The sequence below is a fragment of the Pteropus alecto genome, unplaced genomic scaffold (genome assembly GCF_000325575.1).
Source record: "Pteropus alecto unplaced genomic scaffold, ASM32557v1 scaffold68, whole genome shotgun sequence".
In the NCBI taxonomy this organism is placed as follows: domain Eukaryota; kingdom Metazoa; phylum Chordata; class Mammalia; order Chiroptera; family Pteropodidae; genus Pteropus; species Pteropus alecto.
The window spans coordinates 88085-102186 of record NW_006441386.1 but is presented as its reverse complement, the minus strand read 5'-3'; the positions used below and the strand labels follow the sequence as shown (position 1 = coordinate 102186).

The 14102-nt window shown below is 31.4% G+C and overlaps 1 protein-coding gene across 1 annotated transcript in view; it reads left to right on the top strand.

Annotated features, from left to right (window-relative positions):
* The window catches only part of SEPT14 (septin 14), a 117450-nt gene that overhangs the window by 81793 nt on the left and 21555 nt on the right, over nt 1-14102 (top strand). The window contains exons 7-9 of the mRNA XM_006918497.1: nt 1821-1917; nt 3440-3608; nt 4479-4611. Coding sequence (XP_006918559.1) covers nt 1821-1917; nt 3440-3608; nt 4479-4611 — 399 coding nt within the window. The remainder of the gene's footprint in view (nt 1-1820; nt 1918-3439; nt 3609-4478; nt 4612-14102) is intronic.

Below are 14102 nucleotides of genomic sequence, written 5' to 3'. Positions count from 1 at the left end.
TCTGCTATTGATTTTGAGTTTATTTCAGTTTGTTCAGCTTTTTTTTAAAATTGGTGTTTGAACAGGGATGATAACTTCAAAGTTCTTTACATGCCCAAAAGGTCTTCTCCACTATTTTTTCAGAGTACCCTTAGACTTCTTTCTCCATTCGTTATTGCAAATTAAGTCAGCTCTTTTGGGAAGAGATTAGATGCTCTCTGTTTTATTTCTTGTTTCTCCTTCCAAGAAAAATCTCTTGGTAGGGACATTGGCAAGTTTTTCCCTGAGTGTCAGCACATTCTAATAATTGAGTGTTCAGTGAAGAGAGACATCAGCCTGAGGTTCTTTTGCTTGCCCCACAAGGCATGGAGCTACTGCCTCACAAGCTGGGGCAAGGATGATCAAGGCCCCAGTCTTCATGTGCTGTACCCAAGGTAGAGCCTCTGTTTCACAAATGGGGCTTGAGTGATAGAAGGGACCTTGTCTCCCCAATACATCTCCCAACAATTTAGTCTCAGGGATATGTAGATGGGTACTGAGTGAAAAATGCTGTACTGTCTTTTGTTTTGGTATCAGGGAAATACTGAATGACTCAGTTCTTTATTTTTGTAAATTTCTTTATGCTAATAAACATCTAAGATCCAGATTATATTTTGAAAGATAAAATTTTTAGTTAATAGATTTAGATTTCCATCCTAGGTCCTCTACATAAAAGCCATTGGATCCTGTACAATTTCTATTCTCCCTCAGATTGTTAACTTATCTACACTATGGGGTTACTGATACCTCTATTGAGGCTTCTTGTGAGGTATAAATGAGAGAATATTTGTGAAGTGCCTGACACATGGTGTCTAGAATATAACAAGTAAATATTAATTTCATTTTTAAAAATTTCCTTTTCTTGTTTTTTATACTCCAATTATTTTAAGATATCAAAACAAGATTTCTGAATCAAAAAGCTGAGTAATATAAAATTTTATTTATTCTTCTGCATTATATTTTCTTTATATCTTATTTTAAATCTTTTGGCCCCTCTTATCTAATTGTACCTCAAGGAACTCAGGGGAGTAATTTTTCAACAAAACTAATTAATATACTACTGTTATTTCAATATTTAACATAATGTTTAATAATTTTTATCTTAGACATTGTCTGTATATCAACTCTTCTATTCAGACAATCTATATAACTTCTGACAGATCATTAAAATCTTACATATTTTGCCTCTGCATTCTGTTCAAAACCTTATCTTTACCTATAATTACCCTTCTTACTTTGCTTATCTTTTTCTCAAATCTCCCATTTGACCTCATTTTTCAGACTTCCTTTGACTCTCACCATCTAAAATGACCCTTTAATTATATTTAGAATTCATATATATATGAATATGTGTATATAGCACTATTTATGAAAATATTTTATATTGTATACACATTAACTATTATAGTTATTTCAATATTTGTCTTTTAACTTTATACTGAAGTTAAAGTAATTTGTATATTATTTTCTAGACATTATCTTTGTGTTTCGGGGTAAAGATAATGTAAGAAAAATAATATGTCTACTAAAAATATTTTTTTTGTATTTCCCACAGCATAATATCTTGGTTTAGACTCTACTCAATAGTTTTCTACTGTGTGCATAAACCGACACTAACGCTTGCAGAAATCTATTCGCACATATTTACTGCCAGGTCATGAAATGTGAGGCAGGATAGATCTCTTGTTTGAATAAATTTATTATGTTATGCTTGTCTCTGTTATTTCCATAACAGAAGTAAGAGTAACAGAATATGTTATGTTGGCTTAAGGGAACATATTTAAATTGTTCTTTCTTTCTAGGGACAATTACCATTTGCTGTAGTGGGAAGTATGGATGAAGTGAAAGTTGGGAAAAGGATGGTCAGAGGTCGCCAGTACCCTTGGGGAGTTTTACAAGGTATGATAGTAAGCAGGCTTGCTCTGGACTGCAAATAAAAAAAATAAATAAATATATTTATACTTATATTTATAATGATGTATACTATATTTAAGCTACATATGTATAGTATATGTATGTTATTATAATCTCAAAATATCATTTTAATTTGAGCCAATATTGGTAACTGTTGCTAAACAATATATTTACAGTTACTAATAAGGAGAAGAAATTCTGTTTTATTTAAGCTAACACTTACTTTATCATTTATGTTCATAGGAGTTTGCTGGATGGTGTTTTAGGCAAAAATCCACAGAGGCTGGACAGAACCCCCTCATTTACCCCAATCTATACATGCATATTATCTTTCTATACTTGAACCATCACATTCAGAATGTTGGGAAGTACTTTGAACTAAAGAACTTTGCACAACATTGAAGCCTAAATACTACTGTTTAAAATATGTTACATAAATTAATTACTACCTAATTTATAAAACATTTTAAATTGGTCACTAGAAAAAAAGGATAGTAAACTATTTTTAAAATAAATAAATATAAATCACCTTTGGATAAATTATAACTATACTTTTATATTTGTTACTTAGCATCATGAAGAGTTAGAATATTCTAATAATCAGTCATTTATTGTCTAGTTCATATTTTTGTAATACTTATTGGGGATTAGATTCTATCTCTAGGTACTAGTTTCCAAATATTGTTTTTAAGTGAGTTATTAGAAAATTTAAATATTTGAAACATACTTTAAAACAATATATTTTAATAAATATTAAATTTAGTTACAATACTGTACACAATATACAATATATTGTGCTCAGTCTTTTGGATATAACAAACACAGAAGAAAGCCTTGTGAATTTACTGATTTATTTTGAATATTGACTAATTCAGTCTCATTAATATCTTGTATAAATAGAATTTGATTTATATTGTGTTGTGTGATCACCACTCAAAGTTAAATTTCCTTCTGTCACCTTATATTTGTTGAATGCATACAGTGTATTATTGAATTGCACACTTGAAACCTATGTAATTTTTAAAACTAATGTCACTCAATAAATTTAATAAAAATAAATAAATATAATTTGATAACTTAAGCATGTATAATTATCAAGATCTTTATGTTAGCAGGATTTAATTTACTGAAATCATTTATTTTAGTGAAAGTATATTATATTCTTTGTTAGCATTCTGTAAAATACCTCAAGGGTAGTTTATAAAATATGAACATAATTATTAACGAAAACTTGTGCTATTCACTAATGCAGCACAGTTGTTTCACTGTTTCATATTTATTCTTTGGTTAATAAATTTAAATCAAATTTTCTGGTCTACAGATAAATTCTGTCTATAATTGGTATATACCACATAAACATAGTTACATGGTTAAAACAATTATAGCTATTAATCAGAATGATCTCTTAACTGTTATGTTAAAAAGTTTTTCATGCATGCATTTATTCAGTAAAACTTACCGAGTGCCAGGAATTCATGTGTCATGGCTTTATTATTTCTCTGCCTAGTGGAAAATGAAAGTCACTGTGACTTTGTTAAGCTTCGGGATATGCTTCTTTGCACAAATATGGAAGACCTGAAAGAACAAACTCACACTCAGCACTATGAACGTTATAGGTGCTGCAAACTGCATAAAATTGGCTTTACTGATGTGGGCCCAGACAACCAGCCTGTTAGGTGGGTAGAAACTTTTTTAGAACAAGCTAGTGGATGATTTATGACACCTCTACAATTGTGAGATGTAATCATTTGGGAATGAGAATAACTACTTCTCATTTCTTGGGTTTTCCTGAATTTTATGTTTTTTAATCATCTTCAAATGTAGATGGAGAGCATTATTAGGAGTAATAATGCAAGAGATCATTTAGATGCTAAAATATGTGCTAATATGTATATTCAAAAGAGAAGTTTAAGAATGAAATTGACAAATATTAATAAAGACTAACAAAGGCTAGAAAAGGATATTGAGAAAGATGCAAAGACTATTGAGAATTGAGTGGAAGAAAGAGTAAAAACAGTAGCATGGTATCATGGAAGCCAAGTGAAAACAGTTGGAGAGCAGGTGTATTTAGCTATATTAAATATGAACAGGATTTGTGCTGTGAAAGTATGATAGTGTAGTATAATCTAGTTCTATTAGTTATGGTACTTTGAAGACAACCAAAATTGAACTGTCTATATTAAATGAGTCATAGTTTGGAAAACACTTGGTTTATTTCAATTATTTTGAGAACCTCATAAATTAGAGGTTTTCCTAAATTTTATTGTGAAAAGATGTGAAGTATGATACAATAAAAAGTGGTGAAAATAAGAAATCACCGATATAACTTTTTTAAAAAAATTTACTACTCTTTACATATACTCTTTATATACTTTTATATTCCATGTTGCACCTACCTCATTTTCTACATCTCATGATATAGAAATTTCCATTTCTATACATGAAAGAATATAGGTAAATGTCCTTACGTGGGACTTAATTTACAGTATATCCTTGCATTTTTATTTATATTAACATTTTAATAAGTAATAAAAATTTCTTTTTAGTTTTCAAGAGATCTATGAAGCCAAAAGACAGGAGTTCTATGATCAATGCCAGAGGGAAGAAGAAGAATTAAAACAGAAGTTTATGCAGCAAGTAAAGGACAAAGAAATGACACTTAAAGAAGCAGAAAAAGAGGCAAGTACTTCTAGTTCGACATAATTTCTATTTAGTTTTAAGTGTCCTAGTAATTTGGGGAACTTAATCTTAAGAATTTAGTTGATGTTTTTGGAGACCACTTGCTATTTTTAAAAAAGTAGCCATTTACCACAGATTTTGAATACAGCCTTTAAAAATTATAGTCTGTAATTTTTTTGGAGCATTTGGAAAATTTTCTTTTTTAAAATAACTCTTAAAAATGTAAAAGTATATTTTTCTTTATTTATAATTTAAAATTTCATGCATAGAGTTTAATTTATAACAGATTCAGGCTATTTACTTCTGGGGAGTCATGTACTTTCTAACATTACTACTGCATTAGGAAATTTTCCACACTTTTATAAATAAGCAGGTAAATGTTGACTAATGCATGTCTTAATTAATTAAAGACATTTTTAGTTGCTGAGTTTTGTGGCTCTCCTTTTCATTTCATTTCATTCTGTTTCTAAGGAAATGGAAAAAAGAGACTACTAATATAGTTTTGATTATTTGCCACTGGTAGTTTTTGGCAAAGGAATATATTAAGAAACATAAGTATTTTTATCTCATGTAAATGTGGTTTTGACCTAAGAATATTTAGTTTTAATAAGTAAATTAGAATATGAACTTCTTTTTTCATAGAAACAAGATAGTCACTAGGTGCTGTATACCAAATGTGTCAGTGGGGATAATTGAACTATAAATAATAGAAATTCCATTAGCTTACATATAAGGAAAATGTTCTGGAAATTTTCAAAGATATCTTATTAAATTCAAGAACAGGAAGCATAACTAGATCTCATGAGGACTTAAACCCAAAGTAAGAAGTGACCAGAAACCTAATCAACCATTTAAGTTTTTTATTTCTTCCCTACCTCATTCCCCTTATTTATGGTACTTATCTCTGTACATCTGCTTTATTTTTGCTCATTTTCTTTCATTCCTCTCAGGAACAAACCACAGCCTAAAAGTAGTTGTGCAAAGTGATGAGTAGCAGGTATTCTTAACAGGGTTTAATAATGCCTGTAGGAAGAAGCAAATGAATTTCTTTCTGGTAGAAATAAAGTAACCAGGATTCTAAAGTCATCCATAGAGAATAAGGTGACAGGAAAACAGTCCCACCTAGCTTGTTCAGAAAAGAAACAATTATTTAAAACATGATGAATAAATAGCAACTCTGATTAACTGACAAGGACAGTGAAGGCTCACAGAGGTAAATTAAACTTTCTAAGCATAGCTAGCAGATAGATTAGTTAGCAGGGAATCTTACATCTTTAAAATTTTCAAATCTTAAAAAAATGCATGTTTGTACATATCCCAAATTCTGGAAAGTTTTTTTAAAAATATATTTTAATTTATTTCTTGTATTTTTCAGAGGATTACCTGTTTATCATGTTCCTTTTAGTTTGTCTTTCTCTTATATATATTTCACAAATATATTAATATTTCTCCTAACTTGTTTCCTGTCTTTTAGCTTTATTTATAGTCTTTGTTCAATGAAAAATTTATACCTTGTTGTGGTCAAATGTACTACCCTTGTCTTTTATAACCTTTGCATTTTTTTCTAGTGCCTAAGGAGGACTTATGTAATTACCTGAAGGGTATAAATGTATATTCCTATATTTCCCCTAATATTTTAATAAATTTGTAACTTACATTTGGATAATAGTTTTTTATTGGTAGACAATCATACAAATATCATTTGAGTAATCCACTCTCTAGTGGAATCGAAATGCTACTTTATTATATTATAGCATTGAATTTCCATAAATGGTTTGTTTATGGACTCTCTTTTCTGTTTCATGGATGTGTTTTTCTCATTCTGTTCCAGAGTTACTCAGTTTTAGTTATCACAGCTTTAGAAGTTTGTTTTAATATCTATTAAGGCGAGTCTCTCTTCTCATCTCAGTATTGTCAAATTGACTACTATTGCATATTGTATTTTTCAGACACATTTTATATCTTATCAAGTTTCTAACACATCCTGTTGAATGTATATATTTTTAATTTTATTTTATTATTAGTTTCAAGTATACAGTATGTTGGTTTGACATTTATACAGTTTATAAAATGATCTCTCTACTTGCTCCTTCTCTCCTCTGGCTCTCTACCTAGCCATTATGTTAATGCTAACTGCATTCCTTATGCCATGCTCCCCATCCCCGTGACCATCATCAACTACTAATTTGTACTTCTTTAACCCTTCACCTCATTCTCCCAGGCCCCCAACGCCCGTCTCCTCTGGCCGTCACCAGATTGTCCTCTATATTTGTGAGTCTATTTTTAATTAGTTTGTTCTTTTTGTTTTTTAGATTCCACATGTAACTGAAACCATATGGTATTTATCTTTCTCTGTCTGACTTACTTCACTCAGCATAATAACCTCTAGATCCATCCATGTCATTGCAAATGGTAGGATTTCATTTTTTTATTGGCTGAGTAATATTCTATTGTATACATGAACTATAACTTCTCAATTGTCTGTTGATGGGCATTTAGGTTGCTTCCATATCTTGGCTATTGTAAATTGTGCTGCCATGAACATAGTGGTGCATAGATCTTTCCAAATTATTATTTTGGTTTTCTTTAGATAAATACCCAGAAGTGCGGTTGCTGGGTCAAAAGATATATCTATTTTTATTTTTTTTGAGAAAGCTCCAAACTGTTTTCCATAGTGGCTGTACCAATATGTAGTTCCACCAACAGTGTATGAGAGTTCCCTCTCCTCTTGGAGAAGTATCTGTTCAGGTCTTCTGCCTATTTTTTAATAGGGTTGTTTGAGTTTTTTGTCGTTGGGTTATATAAGTTCTTTATATATTGATTGTAATTTCACTGACTTGATAGGTTAATTTCCAGAAAAATAACAATTTTACAAACATTGTGACTTACCTTGAGGATATTGTATTTTTTCCTATTTATTCAGAACATACATTTATATTACTCAGAAAAATTATTTAGAATTTATATAGGGTTTGCTCATTTTTTTGTTAAGCTTATTTTTAGGTCTTTAAAGTTATCTTTCATATTACATATAAAAGAATATATCTTTTATATACTGAAATTGATTTTTGCATGAGAGCAGGAAAGTTTTATTTTAATTAGTCTTAATAATTTTCAATTATCTTGTTTCTTATTTAAATAATTTAAAAGTTAGGGACACATTTATGTACTTTTTCATCCACTACTTATATTTAGCATTTGTTTTTCTTATTTTATTGAGCAGGTTGTGACTTCAAGGAGAATAATTACCAGTAATCCTGTTTTGCTGACTTATTAGAAAAGTTTTTAATATTTCATAAAGTATTATATAGGCTGGTGGACAATTTTTTCAAATTAAGAATTTTTTTTGTTAAATACAGCTTTATTGAGTTGTAATTCTCACACCACACAATTTATTCATTTAAAATGTACAAGTCAATGAATTTTAATATATTCACAGATATGTGCAACAATCACTAGTATATATTTTAAAACATTTCATTATCCCAAAAGAAATCCCATACCCTTTAGCTATCACTCCCTACTCCCTCTCTCTTTCCTCTCTCCCCAAGCCCTAAGCAATCACTAATCCACTTTCTGTCTCTGTTCTGAACAGATATCCTTGTTCTGAACATTTCATATGAATGAAATCATAACATATGTGTTTTTTTGTAACTACCTTCTTACTCGTAGCATAATGTTTTCAAGATCATCTATACTGTATCATGTATTAGAACTTTTTTTCTGGCTAAATAATATTCCATCATATGAATATACCACATTTTTTATTCATTCATCAGTTGTTGATAATTTAAGTTGTTTTCACTCTTAGTCCAGTTGAAAAATGTTGTAATAAACATTCATGTACAAGTTTTTGTGTGGATGTATGTATTCATTTCTCTTGGGTATATAATTAGGAATGAAATTACTTTGATAACTCTATGTCAAATTGGTTGAGGAATGACAGACTGTTTTCCAAAGCTTTAGAATCATTTTGCATTATTTATTATTTTTATTTTTCAATTACAGTTGACATTCAATATTATTTTATATTAGTTTCAGGTATACAGCGTAGTGGTTAGACATTTATATAATTCATGAAATGATTCTCCTTGATTAGTCCAGCACCCACCTGGCAATATACATAGTTATTACAATATTATCGACTATATTCCCTATGCTGTACTTTATAAACCTGTGACTGTTTTGTAGCTACCAATTTGTACTTCTCGATACCTTCTCATTTTTTACTCAGCCCCACAAGCCCCCTCCCATCTGGCAACCATTAGTTCGGTCTCTTGATGAGTCTGGTTAAAATTTTATTAATTTTATGTTTTCAAAGACCAAGCTCTTGGTTTCATAAATCTTTTGTATTTTTTTGGACACTATTTAAATTATTTTCATTCTGATCTTTTTACATCCTTCCTTCTCATTTTGGTCTTTGTTTCCTGTTTTTAGTCTAGTTTCTTTAAGTGTAATGTTTTGTTGTTTATTTGAGATTTTTCTTTTTTTTGAGGTAGGCCTGTATTGCTGTGAATTTCTCTCTTACATCTGCTTTCTCTGTGTCTCATAAATTTTAGATCATTGTGTTTTCCTTTTAATTTGTCTCTAGATATCTTTTAATTTCTTTCTTGATCTTATGTTAACCAATTGATCATTTAATAACATGTTATTTAACCTCTATTTGGTTTCATGTTTTTCCATTTTTTCTTGCAATTGAGTTCTAGTTTTATGCCATTGTGGTTGCAGAAGATACTTTATATGATTTCAATCTTAAATTAATTAAGCCTTGTTTGCTGCCTAACCTGTGATTTATGTTGGAAAATATTACATGTACATTTGAAAAAAAAATGTACTACTGCTTTGGGGTAAAATGCTCTAAAAATATTATTAAATCCGTCTGCTGTAGTGTATCATTAAAGGCCACTGTTTCCTCATTGATTCTCTGTCTAGAAGATATGTCTTTTCTTGTTAATGGGGTGTTAAAGTCCCCTACTATGATTATATTACTGTCAGTCTCTCCCTTTATGTCAGTCAAATTTGCTTTATATGTTTAGGTGCTCTGATGTTGGGTGCCTAAATGCTAATAAAGGTTTGCTTCTCTTGTTGAATCGACTCCTTTATCATTTTATAATGTCCTTCTTTCTTATGATAGCATTTATTTTAAAGTTTATTTTTACCCCCAGTGGTGACAGAAGGAAATTTAACTTTGGATGGTGAACACACAATGCAATATACATATGATATATTACTGAACTGTACACTTGAAACCTATATAATTTTATTAACTAATGTCACCCCAATAAATTCAATAAAATTAAAAAAAATAAAGTTTATTTTGACTAAGATAAGTATTACTATCCCAGCTTTTTTCATTTTCATTCACATGAAATATTTTTTTCATCCCTTTTTATTTAGTCTGTGTGTCTTATCATGTAAAGTGGTTCTCTATTAGATAGCACATATATGAAGTCTTTTTTTTATTAAAAATTATTGGGGTGAAATTGATTAATAAAATCTAATAAGTTTCAAGTCTACAATTCAAGTTTATCATATATATATTGCATTGTGTTCACCTTCAGAAATAAGATTTCATTCTGTCACCAAATGTTTGACACCTTTTACCCCTATCTATCTCGCCCCTACCCCTTTCTCTCTGGTAACCACTAATTCACTGTCCATGTTCATGAGTCTCTTTGTCATATGTGTTGCTTTCTGTTTTATATGCCTCGTATGAATGAAATCATATGGTTTTCAGCTTTTTCTATCTGATTTATCTCACTTAGCATGATTATCTCAAGATCTATCCATGTCGTTGCAAATGGTGCTATTTCATCTTTGCTTATGGCTGAGTAGTATTCTACCATATATAGGTACTACAGCTTCTTTATCCAATAATCTGTCATAGAACACTTTGGTTGCTGGCCGATGTGAATAATGCAGCTATGAAGATCACAGTGCATATACCTTTGCAGATAAATGTTTTCAGGCTTTTTGGGTAAATACCCAGAAAAAGGATTGCTGGATCATATAATAATTCACTTCTTAAAATTTTTGAGGAAACTCCATACTGTTTTCCATAGTGGTTGTACCAATTTGCATTTCCACCTCCTTTTTGTGCACAATCTCTCCAACACTTGTTATTACTAGTCCGCTTGATGATAAACATACTAACAGATGTAAGATGGTATCTCGTTGTAGTTTTGAATTGCATTTCCCTAATAGCTAGAGAAGCTGAGCATCTTTTCCTAATTTTGTTGGATATTTGTATGTCTTCTTGGGAGAAGTGTCTCTTAAGGTCCTCTACTCATTTTTTTATTATTACTGGTTAATGAAATCCAGTAAGTTTCAGATGTACAATTCAGCAGTAAGGAATATAGGTATTGCATTGTGTGTTCACCCCCCATAGTTAGATATCTTTCTGTCACCACATATTTGACCACTTTTACTCCCCTCTCCCCTTACCTGCTGGTAACCAGTAGTCTATTGTCCATATCCATGAGTTTCTGTTTGTATTGATCTGTTTCTGTGTTTTGATCTGTTTCTCCCTTTAGTTTTGATAGTAATTGCTTTATATATTTTGGGGCTCCCTGATTGAGAGCATGGATATTAATAAGTGTTATGTCTTCTTGGTGTATGATTCCCTTTATTATTATGAACTCTATTTTTTTTCTGATATTAGTACTACTACCCCTGCTTTTCTCTGAATGCCATTTGCTTGAAATATCAATTTCCACTCTTTCACTTTGAGTCTGTATTTGTCTTTATAACTGAAGTGTTTCTCCTGGAGGCAACATATGGTTGGGTTTTTTTTTTTTTTTGATCCATTCTGCGACTCCGCGCCTTTTTATTGGTGAGTTTAGTCTATTTACATTTAGAGTAATTATTGAAATAAGAGGTTTTCCTATAGCCATTTTATCTTTTGCTTTCTGGTAGCTTGGTGTTTCCATTGCTTCCTTGTCCTTAAGTTTCTGGAGTTTTTTTTGGTGGTTTTTTTGTTTTTCTTTTTTTTTATGGGCTTTGTGGATTCTCAGTCTGATCCTTCTTATTTTATGTTATATATTTCAGTTCTGAATCTTTGGCATGTGATTACCATTATGAATATGTAGAAAATATATATAGTAGTCTCTTTTCTTCTGTTTGTGCCCTATCTCCATGCTCCTTTGCAAATTTGGATCTTTGAATCCTCCCCTTTTCTGTCATTGTTGTCCCAATTTGTCTCTATGTATGCTGAACGTTCATTATTATCTTGCAATAGCACATTTCTTCTCATCGTTTAAGTTTATAAAGTTCTGTTCTTAATAAGTGTTGCACTCTCCTGCTTCTGCCTGCTAGTCACTTTACTCATAGTTATGTATTTTTTTTTTTGTCGTTTTGTTTTAGGTGAGCTGACCTCTTTTAGTATTTCTTGTAATTCAGGCCTCACAGTGGAGAATTCCCTCAATATTTGTATGTCTGGAAAGGTCTTTATTTCTCCTTGATATCTAAAAGACAACTTTGCTGGATACATTATTTTTGACTGCTATTTCCTTCCACTTAATAGTTTGAATATTTGATTCCACTCCCTTCTGGATTGTAAGGTTTGTGCTGAGAAGTCCAACAATAATCTAATGGATATTTCCTGTATAGGTTACCATCTTCTACCCTGGGAACTCTTTCGTTGTTATTGGAGTTTGATAATTTTAATATATGTGTCTTAAGTACTTTTTGGGTTGAGATAATTTGGTGTTCTGTTGACTTTTTGAGATCAAAGCTCCAGCTCATTTCTTAGATTTGGGAAATTCTCCTCTACTATTTGTCTGAAAATGCTTTCTAATCCCTGCTCTTTTTCCTCCCCTTTGAGAATGCCCATTATTCTTTTGTTTTCTCTCCTGATGGCATCAGCTAATTCTTGTATTTCTATTTCATTATATTTCATTCTTTAGTTTCTTTTTTCTACCTTCTGATTTATTTCTAGATTTTTGTCTTTGATATCACTGATCCTTTTGTCCATTTGGACAACTCTATTTCACAAGCTTGTTATTTCATTCTTCATCTATTTTAGTGTGTTCTTCATCTCTAGAAGTTTTATTTGGTTCTTTTTTATGGTTTAAATCTCTTTGTTAAAAACTCATTCTGCTGATCTAGTTTTTTTCCACTCTTGGAATTTTTGATATGAATTTTTTTGATCTCATTCAGATTTTTCAGAAGCACCATTGTGAATTCTCTGCCATTTAAGTCACATATTTCTATGTCTGTAAGCTTATTTTCTTGAGATTTTTCTCTTTCATTCTGAGCTGCCTTGCCACCATGGTTGTTCATGGTGTTTAATGGACTATTTTCCCTCTTGGGCATTAATGGAAGTGTATTCTGCTTTTTTTTTTTTTTCTAGATAGAAGATTTATTATATAAATGTCTCTCTTTAGCCTGTTGCTAAGAAGACATTTTTCTTTTGGTTTCCAGGTGACGTCTAAGCCTCTTGGATCACTGCTTTGTAGAAAGTCTTAATAATGCCTTTTTTTCCTTACAAATATTCAATCATGCTCGCTACACTCAGTCTCAGTCCATGTCAGTGTTAGTGACAGTTGCAGTAGGATTAGCTCAGATTCTCCTGGGGTTCTGCAGTGTTTGGTGTTGGAGGATATGGGGGGAGGGGACCTCTGGGTTGGAAGATGAGGGCTGGAGCTCAGCCTCATGTTTTGCAACCATGGCTAGTAATAATCACCTGTTGTTTCTCTGCCATCCCTACTTTCTGCTTTCTTCCCTGATCCTTGAGCAATGCTTCTGCTGTGTGGAGCTCACAGCTCTCTCAGGCAGGACTGTTCAGGGAACCTGCTGCATGTTCTCCTCTCCCTCTCCTCTTGCAGGAAGTTCTGGCTGCAAGAGGCAGCTTCTTGTTTCTCCTATTTTACCTCCCGACTTCTGAGGTTCGATCTGTGGTAGCTTTTATATGCAGATTTCATGCTCAGACATGCTTGTGTGCAGGTGGGGTGTTATTATTGAGTTTTAGATGTTTAGCTTATTGCTGTTTCAAGGAGAGAGATCTGGGGACATCTCTCACTCTACCATGCCTCTGATGTCACTCCTCTCCTTTTCCCATTATTTATTGGATCATTCGTGGTTTTCTTTGTAGTTATTGAGTGGAATGAGTTCTTTGCATATTTTGGATATTAGATCCTTATCGAAGTGTTGCTTGCAAATATATTTTCCCATTCAAATAGTTGTCTCTTTACTTTGTTGATAATTTCTATTGCTGTGCAGAAGCTTTTTAGTTTGATATAGTCTCATTCATTTATTTTTTTCTTCTATTTCTCTTGAGACTTTGAGGTCAAATTTATAAAATTCTCTCTAAATCCAAAGTTCACGAGTTTAGTACCTATGTTTTATTCCATGCAATTTATTGTTCAAGGTCTTATTTTCAGGTCTTGATTCATTTTCAGTCAATTTTGGTGTATGGTGATAGACAACAGTCTAGTTTTATTCTTCAGCATTTGGCTATCCAGTCTTTCAAACACCATTTCGTTCTTTATTAT